The 12,709-nt window shown below is 42.7% G+C and overlaps 1 protein-coding gene across 1 annotated transcript in view; it reads right to left on the reverse strand.

The window, feature by feature from the left end:
* Nucleotides 1–6,823: 6,823 nt before the first annotated feature.
* Nucleotides 6,824–12,709, reverse strand: part of SESN3 (sestrin 3) — a 318,970-nt gene continuing 313,084 nt past the window's right edge. The window contains exon 10 of the mRNA XM_078656979.1: nucleotides 6,824–9,009. Within this exon, the coding sequence (XP_078513105.1) occupies nucleotides 8,923–9,009 (87 nt within the window). The 3' untranslated portion in view covers nucleotides 6,824–8,922. The remainder of the gene's footprint in view (nucleotides 9,010–12,709) is intronic.

Below are 12,709 nucleotides of genomic sequence, written 5' to 3' on the forward strand. Positions count from 1 at the left end.
AGCCCATTTTGCTTCCTGCCTTCCAGCCACCATGCCAACTGCCCCCATAGTAACACTAGTAGTAAAGACCTGTATAGAGCAGCACAGGTCGAGGAATTTACAAGTAGACACTTTTTGTGCCCATTGGATTGATGGCAACACAGTAATGGCAAAGCAAATGGGTCTGTTTCAGAAGGGCCATAGAGGGGAGTGGCGAGGAGCACAATGACTGGCCCTGGAGGAAGGAGTAAAAATTGAGAAGCCTGAACAGTTCAGCTCTGAGAGTGGATATTTCAATAGCATAATACCCAAATCAACGAAGGGAATGTCATGAGACTTACAGAAGCCACTGAGGCAGACCTCCAGGGGCGAGGCTGGATTGAGGTGGAGAGAACAGACGCCTGAGCTGGGAATTATTGAAAGAATTACCAGGCAATATTCAAGAGAGGGGGGCTGGCCAGGTATTAGGATACCTGGAGAGGCCTGCAGCAAGATCCAAGGACTACATTGAGGAAGAATTGAGACAGAAGGGTTCTAGTGCTAGGAAAAGGCACACAGGTTCTGGAGGAAACCTTGGTGAATTCAAGGGCAAAAACAACAGAGGATGTTATAGGGAAACGAGGCTGGCAAGAGAAATATAAAGGCAGCCAAACCATGGTGTCTAGTAAATAGAAGGTCAGATAATCTTAGGACAGAGGGAGAGCAGGTGACTAGATGACAGCACAAAGAAAGCAACCAGAGTTGTTTAGGCAGAATCAGCAAATTGGCCATATGGCTTAGTGGGTTAAGATTTACTCCAGACAACTGCTGTGGTCTGCTCACTACTAGTTCAGATTCTGGCAATACACTTCCCCCAATTTTAAGGATATCAAATTGAGTACTATTACGTAAACAATAATCTCTATAATTTATAGTGCTAAAAACAGAAGATTATTAAGCACTATCAGTAAAACAAATTATAGGGATGGATGGACTGCAGAAACAGAGGAATAGGTATAGGAAAAAGTCAACAGTGATACAAAATAAAGTGGAAACGTTGGTGAAAGAGGAAAAGCTGTGTCCAGATCAGCGCTGTACAAACAAACCCTAAATAAAATAATGTTAGCCAGATGAAGAGCAGATAATTAGCCTGGAGGACATGGGGGGCGATGAGAGGTTTTGCTTGTGATCCAGTGAGAAAAGGTAGTCTATAGAAGAGGCAAAGTCAGAAAATCAAATGTCTTTGTGAGCCTAAACTCCCTGCTCTTAACTTGTATGGTCATGAGCAGTTCTGAAATTGGAAAAACTTTACTTGGGAACCCTTAAATTACGGGATCAAAGTGGGTAACAAAAAGAGGATGAAATCACACGGGGCTGAGCCCTGAAAAACGGTCATCTTGTTCATTTTTTTAAACTGTCACAAAAAAAATGCCACTAAGGGGAAACATGACAGAAAATCTGTTTTGGCTTAATTGGTTGCAAAGTCTCTATTTTAAATATTGTATGGGGTCAAAGCACGTGCTGCGGCGATCTCTGTGTGCCTGGTAAATCTCAAGGAATAATAATAATAACGGTAAGTAAACTGTGGTGGTTAAAACAACTTCTGGAGAGATCTGTGTTTTGTTTAGTCACAGTTTTGACGCACAAAGTTGTACAGAGGAGTAATGTGTCTCCTGCAAAGCACATCATGTCACATGCAGATGACAAATTATTATGTTGTATAGACAGGGAAAAGGGCCACTGTTTTATTACTTGCAGTTCATAATTTGCATTCTTTCTAATATAGCACAGTGAGCTATGAACCGGCATCAAACCCCTGCATGTAAACTGCAAGATATAGATTGAGAACAAACATGGTTCTAACCCCGTTATTATAAGGCTGCTAAAAAATTTTTTTGAGCATTAATAATGGACCATCTCAGTCACTGTAATATTTTAAACCCCAACTTTGTATTTCTACCAGCTATACAATCTTGGCATATAATCCCTACCAGTAAAGACTATTGTGACTCCTACACCTTGGAACCTTCTTTGTTTTATGCCTCATCATGTACACTGATTTACACTACACACTTGTATGACTAATAGTCAGTGTATAATGTGTGTGTGATGTAAAGCGCTCTGACACCCTACAGTGAGATGAGTAGCGCTATGAAAGTATTACATTAAAAAAACAAGGAATTGCTATCTAAATTGTTATTCGTGTAAATACTTATACATACTTATACATCTGACATTTTTACAGTGCATGCATATGTTACATATAGGAGTTGCCAAAAATAAAATACTAGCCCCCAAATTGTGTAGTCTTTCAAATAAGTAATAACCAGCTGTGTGCCTTTGTGCCCCCGTTACTTTGGCATTTAAGTAAGATCAAGTTGGCATCCAGCCAGGATTATACTCTAACAGAAAGAGGGCGGATGGCACTTTAAACGTTCTCTCAGTTTTGGGCTCAAGAAGGAAGAGAATAGTAGAAATCCTGGCAGGGCAGCCTCCGCCATACATCCTTCTAAGGTCGCTGAATAGCATCCTATTAAGTAGTGGTAAAGTCTTTTAATAAGCTTGAAAAGAGCACAAGTTAAATGTGAAGCACTATAATATCAACAAGTACTGGCTAATAGGAAAGAACTAGTGAACGGATGGAATACAGCACTATAGAATGTGGTGCTAAAAGTTCAGTGAGTGGTGGGATGAAGAGACAGGCTGGGCACAAGCAACTGAAGGATTCAAAGCAGATATGGGGGCATTAGAGAACAGCCTGAGGTGGGAATTTATGATTAAGGTGTAGCATTAAGTAGAGGAAGTATTTAGAGAAAAGGATTCAAATACCTGAGCAAAGTGGAGGGAGAGAGCGCAGGTCAGACTACTAGCGTTTGGCCGTGGGAGCCTGATAATCCCCATGAGTGTGTGGGCTCCGACTCAGGATAAGCGAGCCACGCTTGGTGAAACACAAATTGTAGCAGCTGATCAGTTAGGTTACTTGAATGGGAACAGAATACAGTGAAGTTAGGAAACTGGGTAAGACAGGGAGAAGGAGGAATGGGCAGCTTGTGGGGCACAGTGAGTGCACTTACCACCACCATCGAGCTCCCAGTGAAGAAAGGAAGGAATGGTACTCTTTCAGTACCACCTCCACTTGGAAACAAATGCCTTTGAGACGAGGTGGTAAAAGAAGCCTTGAGCATTGCTGCCTGCCTCTTGGTTGGGACTTGGTTCCCCCTAGTTGAGTTTTTTACGCTTTCAGGAAGTGCCTCCTGGGATCTCCTGCCGTGCACTGGGCATGTAATTTGTTATCAACCTTGACACTGGTAATCTCTAGCTGCCTGAGGTGGAGGCCCCTATCCTTTCAAACATCACGTTGTTTTTGCTGCTCCGTATGAGCCAATCTGGATGCCCCTGAAAACTGCTGGAGCCATAAATGTCAACAGACCCAATTCAGACAGGAGACAGTTTTATTTTAGCAGTGTGCTGCCTGAAAATGCCTCTGCTTCAATGAAGGTCTAGGGACAAAATATAGTCTCAGATCTTTTTTGTAATTTATTTTAAATCACCCTCTTTATAATTTCCGAATGTTAGCATGTATTGTCGGAGCCACGATGATGAATTCACAAAATAACAGTTACTTGTGCATTGCTTACTATCGGTCGGCTCATCAGTGTGCCAGCAGGGCAGGTGAAGTGATGAGGGGCCCCTTGTGCTCCTTATTCTAATCTCCTGGTTTTTTACCTAGACTGCGTGCACCAGGAGTTCTCCTATAGTACTCCAACTATCCAACGTAAATAAATGTAATTCTTACCTGCAGGGCTGTGACCTGACAGGTGCACCGTATCTCTTATCGCGGCCATAAATGTTTCTACAAGCCTGTTATTTTCAGTTTTCTACTACAGAATGAACAAATCTATTCCTCTGGACAGAAAGGGCTTTCCTGTGAAAAATGGCGTCACAAATGACAGCATGCCATCTTTCTGCACAGTAAATAGATGAATGTTGCAGCGGGTCCTTGAATCAGGAACTTTAGAACGCTGTATATTACTGGTTTATAGGCTCTCATGTGTTATTTCTTGCGGAGCGGACTTCAGAGGCTTTTAAGCAGTGAGGCATCTGTGTGTGTTTTGTCAAACAAGTACATCGTATATCCTCAACCTTTTACGTAATTGATGGCATCCAGGGTCACCACATCCTCCTTGTTCAGCTTCCCTCAACTTGAGCTTGCAGCACTCCTATGACTACTTTTTCCGAGAATTTGCGTACGCAGCATGCCTGTCCACTCTTAAGGACTCATAACGCGGGACATGCAACTTCTCTGACCCCGCAAACACAGGTCTTTAACACTGCAGTAGCATCCGCACGGATGTTTTCTATTGTTTCATCAAGAGCACACGTGCAGCAACTTAGAGCTCCTGGAAGCATGACTAATATGGAAGCCGGCATCGCTCACTGGCATCCTGGCAGTGTGAGGTCTCCGCCTCTCGGATTGACGGTGAACACCAATTTGCTCACAGCTGCAGCAAGGATTAGCTTGGTTACCGTAATTACCTACAAAAAGGCGCATTTACTAAGATTTCAGATTCCAATTAGAAATAACTAGTGTGTAATTATATTAGACGCACAAGGGTTACACAGAATGCCTACTTGTCCGGAGGACTAAGTAGACAATAAAACTCCTTGTCCGAAACAAGAATCCTCATGTCCAGGGCGTCGGGCGATATGAATTCCCCACCCCTGTACCCAGTGCTTAATTTAAGCTGGTGGTTTCCGGTGCTCTGCACCTGCACTTAATGGTCACAACCGGTGCTTGTGGCAGTCTGCCAGAAGGTGGCGCTATCTGGGTGAGCACAACGACAGTCACTTATTAATTCGATATACATGAAAAATTACTTTAACCTGCCGACCAAGCCATTCTTATAGCTTTTGGGGCCTGGAATAGTCCCAATTGTCACACTTGTAGAAATGTGATGGTTAGTAGTTGTTACTACCATTTGCAGCTGGCAGAGGCAGACAATATGTGGTGCAAGCTGCAGTGGCCTCCTGGCGAGAGCCCTTGCACTTGTTTTTTCACTAATTAAACACTGTCTATCCCCTTGTTTATATTGACACTTATTCAATACCATGTATTATGGGAGGTGAAATGCCTCAAGGTGCTGATTCGAACAGTCCCCTTGCGTAGAACGTGGCAGCGCTTCCGTGGGCATTAAGACTGTCCCTCGTGGAGGCCATGCTAACATTTGAGATGACGCATCTTTAAATGTAAGTCATAAGGATTTTGCCAGTGAATGAAAATGTATGTGATCATCTGGAAACGCAAGGCATATGTCACATTACTTTAAGGTTGTTTGCACTATGCTTTTGGGCGGAACTTTATATACTGCTATCAACCTGGCGATGAGAATTCGAAAAAAAATAGAATTTTACTATGGGACTCCTGCCACGTATACCGCCTGGGAATGTCTCGGGGTAACCGCAGACAGTCAGAACCTCTAAACGGGTTCGTGATGGGCCTGCTACCAGGTTCCTGCCAACAAGAGTCTTTTCCGAGGAGCCTGAGCCGACAGTGCTCACCTTGCAGCGGCAACATTGCTGCCAGGACCGCGATGAACAGATGTGTCACATAATCCGCAGCTGTGCGGTGCCCTGCGGCATTAGAGTAATGAGGGCTGACGGCTGGGGTGTCTGCTGGGTAGAAGGCGGTCAAGCACCGGCTAGACCGAGGTATCCAGGCTACTCGGGGAAGCCCTGTACGGCCGCATGCAGTTAGAACATTCGGTCCATGTGGTACCCCACCGCAAAGCACGTTAGACCCGCGCGCAATGTAAATGCTATCCGATACCCCATGAGGTCTTCTCCTTCGTATGCTACCCACCCAAAACCTATAACACTCTGCCAATAGACCTCACACCTCTATCCTTATCTGTAGCAACTCTTGGTTTTTCAAAAAAGAACAAGCATTTTCGCACTTGCAGTGAAAGTAACCCTGTGCAGCCGTAAAAGTTAGAGTGATCGCGATCACTCTGACAGCGAAAGTGATCACGATGACGCGCTAAAGCACGCTAGAGATGCACGCGCAATTGTGCACGTGAGAGTTAGCTGGTGGCCGCTTTGGTAGCACTTTTCAAAGCAGCTACTAAATGTCTCGGCCAGACCAGCGCATGCGCTGGATCAGGCAAGACCTAAAAAGAGAGCAGGGAATTTGTAGGCACAAAAGGAATGCTCAGAGTTGGTGTTTATCGAAACAGAGGCTGAATTGACAAACAGCACTAACTGGAAGAACACTCCTCTGCTTTTATTTCCTTCCGAGCAAGAAGGCACTTCTAGTGTAGCTGAAGCATACCACTGTGTTTTGCTCAAAACCTATATTAACTTACAAAATGTGTTCCTGGATGCCTTTCAGTGAAAAAGCAAGGCATACATTGATTCTTTATGATCATCATCACTGCTATTTTCAGATCTCTGTAAAGCATTGATTTACCAACACTTAGGATTTTATCAGCTGCAAGTTCTATTAGTTCATTCTATTTTTTTTCACCAGTTCAGCACTCTTAACTTGGATATACCATTTTTACCTCCTAAACATTAGTTAGAAGAAAGGTGCCACAAATATCATTAAAATGACGAAATGGTAAAAAACATGGTTAAGAAAAGTGAAAAAAACTTTATGGCTGGAAGATAACACTTAGTAGTCCTCGATACATGGCAATTGACGGTGCAGAGATGCTCCTTTGATGGTAGAGAAGGAGAAATAAGAGGAATATCGGAGGACTTTTGACGGATCCACCAATGACAAAGGCTGAACAAAATGGTTGCCCTTAAAAATCTGAGGACCATGTACAGCCGACAGTGTGAAAGTAATAGGGACATGTGGATGTTGTCAGGGTCAATTAGCCTTTATTTGGCATCAATATCAACGACTTCATGATGTCAAAGGGTCAATAACACTTTCACAATATCCTGAAATCCTTTCACAGCATCAGGAAATACTCCAAAAGCATGTAGGTCAGAAAAGATTCCATGCAAGAGAAGTGCTGAAAGCATGGGTACAGTCATTTTGACCAGCAACCCAGATTGGGAACTGTAACTAAAATGATGACTGGATATTAAGTGTTGGAATTTGGGTGAAAGAATAACTAGTGTGTTTAAGAACGGATTGCCAGAAAATTAATTTGTTTTATGAAAATAAATCAGCTACCTATTTCCAACTCTCCAAACAAACAGTGAGGCCTAAAATGTTATGTGTAAGAGAGGTTTCATGGCTAAAGCAGCCTCAATGCTAATCACACGAGGAAGAAGGTAAACTAACACAACAAGGAATTAGTGAAATGAGCTACTTGACAAGTGCTCTGTGTAGCGTTGGTATCTCAGGGGCTTGTGCAAATCCAAACCTGTAGTAATGCACATTCAACAACAGCTCTCAGTCTAATACACAAAATACTCAGCTCCAAAAGGGCACTTTGGAAATAGAACAAGCAGGCAAGGCAGGATTTTCAACGTCTTGCTGTGTTTTGTTTTCAAACCATGCACATCGCCAAGGACGAGGCTTGGTGAGGCAGCCTTGGCTCATTATATTCCCTTGCCGGCTGGTGGCAATGCTGAAGAATAAAACCCTAGAGCATGAGAAAGGGGTCAAGATGGTAGACTATCAGGCCGGCCCTGCTTTTAGGAGCCACTTCTCTCCCAACCCTTGACCACCATCGGCCAGGCCGCCCGAATATGGAGCTAGGGTTCAAAAATAAGTTCCACTTTAATCAACAGATGTTTGAGCTGGCTAAATTATTACAGCAACGAAAAAAAAGAAAAAAAGGTTATTTTCCAAAGGGACTGCTTTGGTATTTAAACATTACACTGTTTTGAAAAAAACATTTATATAGAAAATATTACTCTTTGTGCAAAACTAATTTTTTTCCAGACTGCCCGATAAGTTGTAAAAAAGGAAGGTATTTTCAAGCGAAATATTGCACTTTGCTTTTGTTCTTACACAAATAATGCACATGATTTATCACATTTTGTAGCTTTGATTATTACAAGTTGAAGTGCATGATGAATGACAGACTTCCTTACTCCCTTAGAGGGAATAAGTGACGGCATTAACCTTTCTCCTGCTAATTTCATATTAAAAAGAGCGACTATAACAAAGTAAAGCTGTGCAAAAAAAAAAAGATACTTGCCAAGTTCTAAACAAGTGAAAGGAACACTGAGTGGTGTGACGGCCACTAATATTGTGCAAAACGATATGGATTTGGTAAATGTCGGCTAATTAGCCCAAGAAGTACCAGAATTGGGCAAATGAGGCCGGTCTACTGCAGACCTCAATTCCTGGCAATTTATTTTATATTAAATGAGCAAAATGTGAAATAGCTTGTTATTACCCTTATGTAGCATTATGAAAGGTCTACTAGTTTACCGTGACCCGCTTCACATTTTCAGTCAATGGACAGTGCTTTTCACCGGCCTTCGCAAACACCTTTCACACTGCGACAGCATAATAATGGCAGAAAAAATCATTCCTGGTGAGCAAGATGCCAAGAAACCTTAATATTTAACTTCTTTCAGCACCAGCCCTGATCCGCACAAAGGCAGAACCACGTCATTTTTGCCAGAGATGCCAGTACACTTAAAATTAGAAATGATTAGTTGACTAGAATATACAGCTGAATTGACTATGTGCCCTCCGCCTTTGTCACTAGAGACAGACGCAAGGCATTGGTAATCATAAAACACTGAACTCTGGATATGAGACAAAGATCCAAAATTAAGCTACAAGGAGAAAAGCTGTGCTCCTTGTTGTTATTTTCACGATCATTAGTAATTTTAAGCATCAAGAAAAAGAAAACGCATCTTTGCACATTACTGAAGCAAATGCTGGCGCTAGGATAGAATCCGTTTGATGCTACATCACAAACAGCTTCTGGTAGGCATCTACAGGAGAAGGAAGTTTCAATGCGTCGACTGCACTCTTCTCTCGTAACTGCATCAGGTCAGGTGGCGAGTTATAGCACGGAGGGCATACAAAAGTTCTGCTTGCATCCGAGCTTCCATTAGGAGCAGATTCACATGGACCTGGTGGGTACAAAAGGAGAGACGTAAACATCTTCTCACATCAGCACTTTTCTTTTTTATTTAGTTTACCATTGTATGTAAACCATCCAAAACTCAAGCACGATAGCAAGATTATGAAAAAATATTGAATATGTAAAAAATAAATTTCCAAGCTTTGACTTTAACACAAAAACACTTTGCATCACATCCTACTGACAGCCTCATACATCAGCATGAATTGAAAAACCTTTTAAATGTTGGCAAGCATACACAGCCAACTCACTCACTCCCAATTTACCAGTTACTTTATTACAACTACATAGAAGTCCACAGATGGGAGTGTATTGTCTTTTTAGGCAACAGAAATGCTCCTTTAGTTTTAAGGCTTAGGCCTGGAGGAATATGAGCTGTACAAATCCAGTCTGGCTGTGCATAGCCAGACTGTGGAGAGGAGTTGGCCTAACAGCTAGGGCGTTTGACCTCGAATCTGGGTAACTGGGTTCCAATCTCAACAGGGACACATAGCATCCTGCGATTCTGGGCAAATCACTTAATCTCCCTGTGCCTAACAAAAATGAATGTGTCCTCAAATAATGCAACTGGTGCTATGTAAAGCGCTCTGATAACCGATTCGGGTCAAGTTTGCGCTATAGAAAAATCTGTAAAATACAAAAAAAATAACCATGGTTCGTGGAAGGGCAATGTGGCTGTTCTTTAAACGTGTACAGCCAAGGTGGGGAGAGCACGGGAGTGATACATTTAGCTCCTTGATTAAAATGAACGTAGAAAGATTCAATTCAGCTACATCCATTGATAAACCAGACAGAGGTCTTTTTTATACATTCACACATAAATGCTATAAAACAGAGCATTGCTCTAAGATGCCTTGTTTCCTCGTAAGTGATTAAAACAGTTTAACACGCTAATCATTTTTTTATGTTCAAATCATATTTTATTTTATTAAACAATAACAGAAATGATAACAGAGATGATGGCGGCAAGAAGGCATCAGAAGAATTACAATCGTGTTACAAAAATACCGCAATCAGACATGGATTATTACACAAAACAATACGTATACAGTGAAGGAAAATAAAGTACCAATCTTGCATTCTCACATTTGTATATAGTTCCGTAGAGCCCTCCGTCTAAAACAAGTCATATAGTACCATTTATATTTCATCATTCCTGCTTCATGATTCTAAGATTGTCAAGCCCGTGAGCACAAGATATAGCCATTACAGTTCACACAGCATGCAACCCATAATTCACTGAATACAGACCTCATCATTTGGAACTTCAGGGTGGGTCAAAGGTGAAGGAGGCTCGGTCCAATGAAGACCATAATTTTTTGTTGGTGACCTGCCATGGTGATGAGTGTAACGCGGGATTGTCAGTGCCCCTGATGCAGGACAGCCATTCCCTCCATGCATTGAAGGAGACCTCACCCGTTGACTTCCAATTGCACAGGATCACCTTACATGCTAGAGTTAGTAGAAGGTCCAGGAGCTGGCGGTCATGGTCACCCTTTAGTGTCTGGCCTGTAGAGTCGAGAATGGCAGTGGCATATTATTTTCATATAGATCAGAGACCACATTAATACCTTTATCGGACCAGTGGTCCCATATGATGGGTGATCCGCTAATTTTAATGGACGGGTTACGCCATAAGGACGCAGAGGAGGAATTGTGGATTTGTTGACCAGTGCCATGAACGCGATCTAACCGCAGAAGTGCTCTCTTGGTATTGAGCATGATGTATTTAGAGTTCGTGAGGTGTGAGAGGTCCATTGTTAGGACTGCGGAGAGCGGGGCTTTGCCTATAATGGATTTCTCAATATTGATCCATAAGGGCGTGTAGACAGGGTCTTCGATAAACCAGGAGGCTCCCTGCTTACAGAGAAAGGCGGTCTGGTAGTTTCTGAAATTTGGCAATCCTAATCCCCCTTTAATCTTTGGAAGTTGCAATTTTTTCATGGCAATTCTCGGTTTCTTCCCTTTCCACAGGAAATCCGAGATCAGTTTCTCAACTCTATGTAGAAAGTCCTCCGTGAAGGTCATGGGGAGCATACATGACATATAATTTACCAAGGGACTGATCATCATTTTTAGTGTTTCAGCCCTTCCCCACCAGGAGAGAAATTTAGGAGACCACCCGTCCAGCAGCTTTTGTGTTTTCTTGTAGAGTATCTCCTCATTAATTTTTAAGGTGGATATCAAGTCCTTTTCGAATTCCATTCCCAAATATTTAAAACTCTTCGACTGCCAGGTAAGCCCGGAGTCGCCCAGGATGGTTTTATCACATAGGTTATTTAATGACTTCACCTCAGTTTTATCCTTGTTCAAGGAATATCCAGAAACAGCTGAGAAGTCTTCTATTGTGGACATTAGCGCCGGGATAGCCTTATCAGCTTGTTCACTCATGACCAACACGTCGTCTGCATAAGCCGTGAGTTTAATTGTACAGTCAGTGAACCGGATTCCAGCGATGTCAGGGTTTTCCCTTATGTAGTACAAAAAAGGCTCAATAGCCAGGAGGAATAAGGACGGGGATAATGGACATCCCTGTCTAGTACCCTGTTCTAGACCAAATGGGGAGGAAAAAGCGCCGCCAGCTCGTACTCTAGCAGAGGGACAGGCATAGAGGGACATGACTAATTTAGTGAATATGGGACCCAGGTCGAATTTATGTAGTACAGCGTTTAAGTAAGCCCAATCTACTTTGTCGAACGCTTTTTCAGCGTCTAGTGTAATGGCGATGGTGGGTGTAGATAAGAGTCTCGCTTTTTCAATGACATGAGCCAGGATTCTCGTATTATCGCTCGAGAGCCTGTTCTTCAGAAAACCGGCCTGCGAGGGATGTATTAGAGACGGCAGGACTTTTTGAATGCGATTCGCTAAAATTGATGCTAGGAGCTTACAATCTAAATTTATCAGCGAGATAGGCCTGTAATTTTTGGGGAGTTTGTGGTCTTTGCCTTCCTTGGGTATTACCGCAATTACAGCCTCTGCCATAGTCCCCTTAACTTTACCTGTATTGGTAATTTCGTGGAAGACCTCTAGGAGAGGGGTGGAAAGAATATGGCCAAAGGTCTTATAAAATTGTGCTGTATAGCCGTCAGGCCCAGGGGCTTTCCCCTTTTTGAGGGATTTGATCGCGCTAATAACCTCCGACTCAGAGATTGGTTCATTCAAGGAGTCTCTTTCTGCGGCCGTGGGTGTTGGGAGCGTGCAATTGGAGAGGTATTTCTTCATTTTCTCGCTGTCTATGTGCATGTTTCTAGCATAAAGTTTCTCGTAAAAGTCCTTGAAGATATTCGCAATCTTAGTGGGATCAGAGTTAGGAGTCCCATTGTCATCGAGTAAGGATGCAATGGTATTCTTTTGAATTTTAAATTTAAGATAAGCCGCTAGTCCCTTCCCGGCTTTGTTCGAGTCACAAATTTTGAAACGCTTCCTCCTGTCTAGCCAAATTCCCGCCTTTTCACTAATAAGTTTGTTATAGGTGTATTTCTGATTGGACAGTTCGGTTAGGACCTCAGGGTTTCTACTCCTCAAGTATGTGTGCTGGAGTTTTGAAATGTCCTCCTCTAATTTCAGCAAGGCTGCAGTGCGGTTCTTATTAATTGCAGACGATATTTTTATAATGACTCCCCTTATGGTGGATTTCAATGCATCCCATCGGGTGGTGTCTGAAGTGTCCCCCCTCTTGTTTAACAATA

The sequence above is a fragment of the Lissotriton helveticus genome, chromosome 8 (assembly GCF_964261635.1).
Source record: "Lissotriton helveticus chromosome 8, aLisHel1.1, whole genome shotgun sequence".
In the NCBI taxonomy this organism is placed as follows: Eukaryota; Metazoa; Chordata; class Amphibia; order Caudata; family Salamandridae; genus Lissotriton; species Lissotriton helveticus.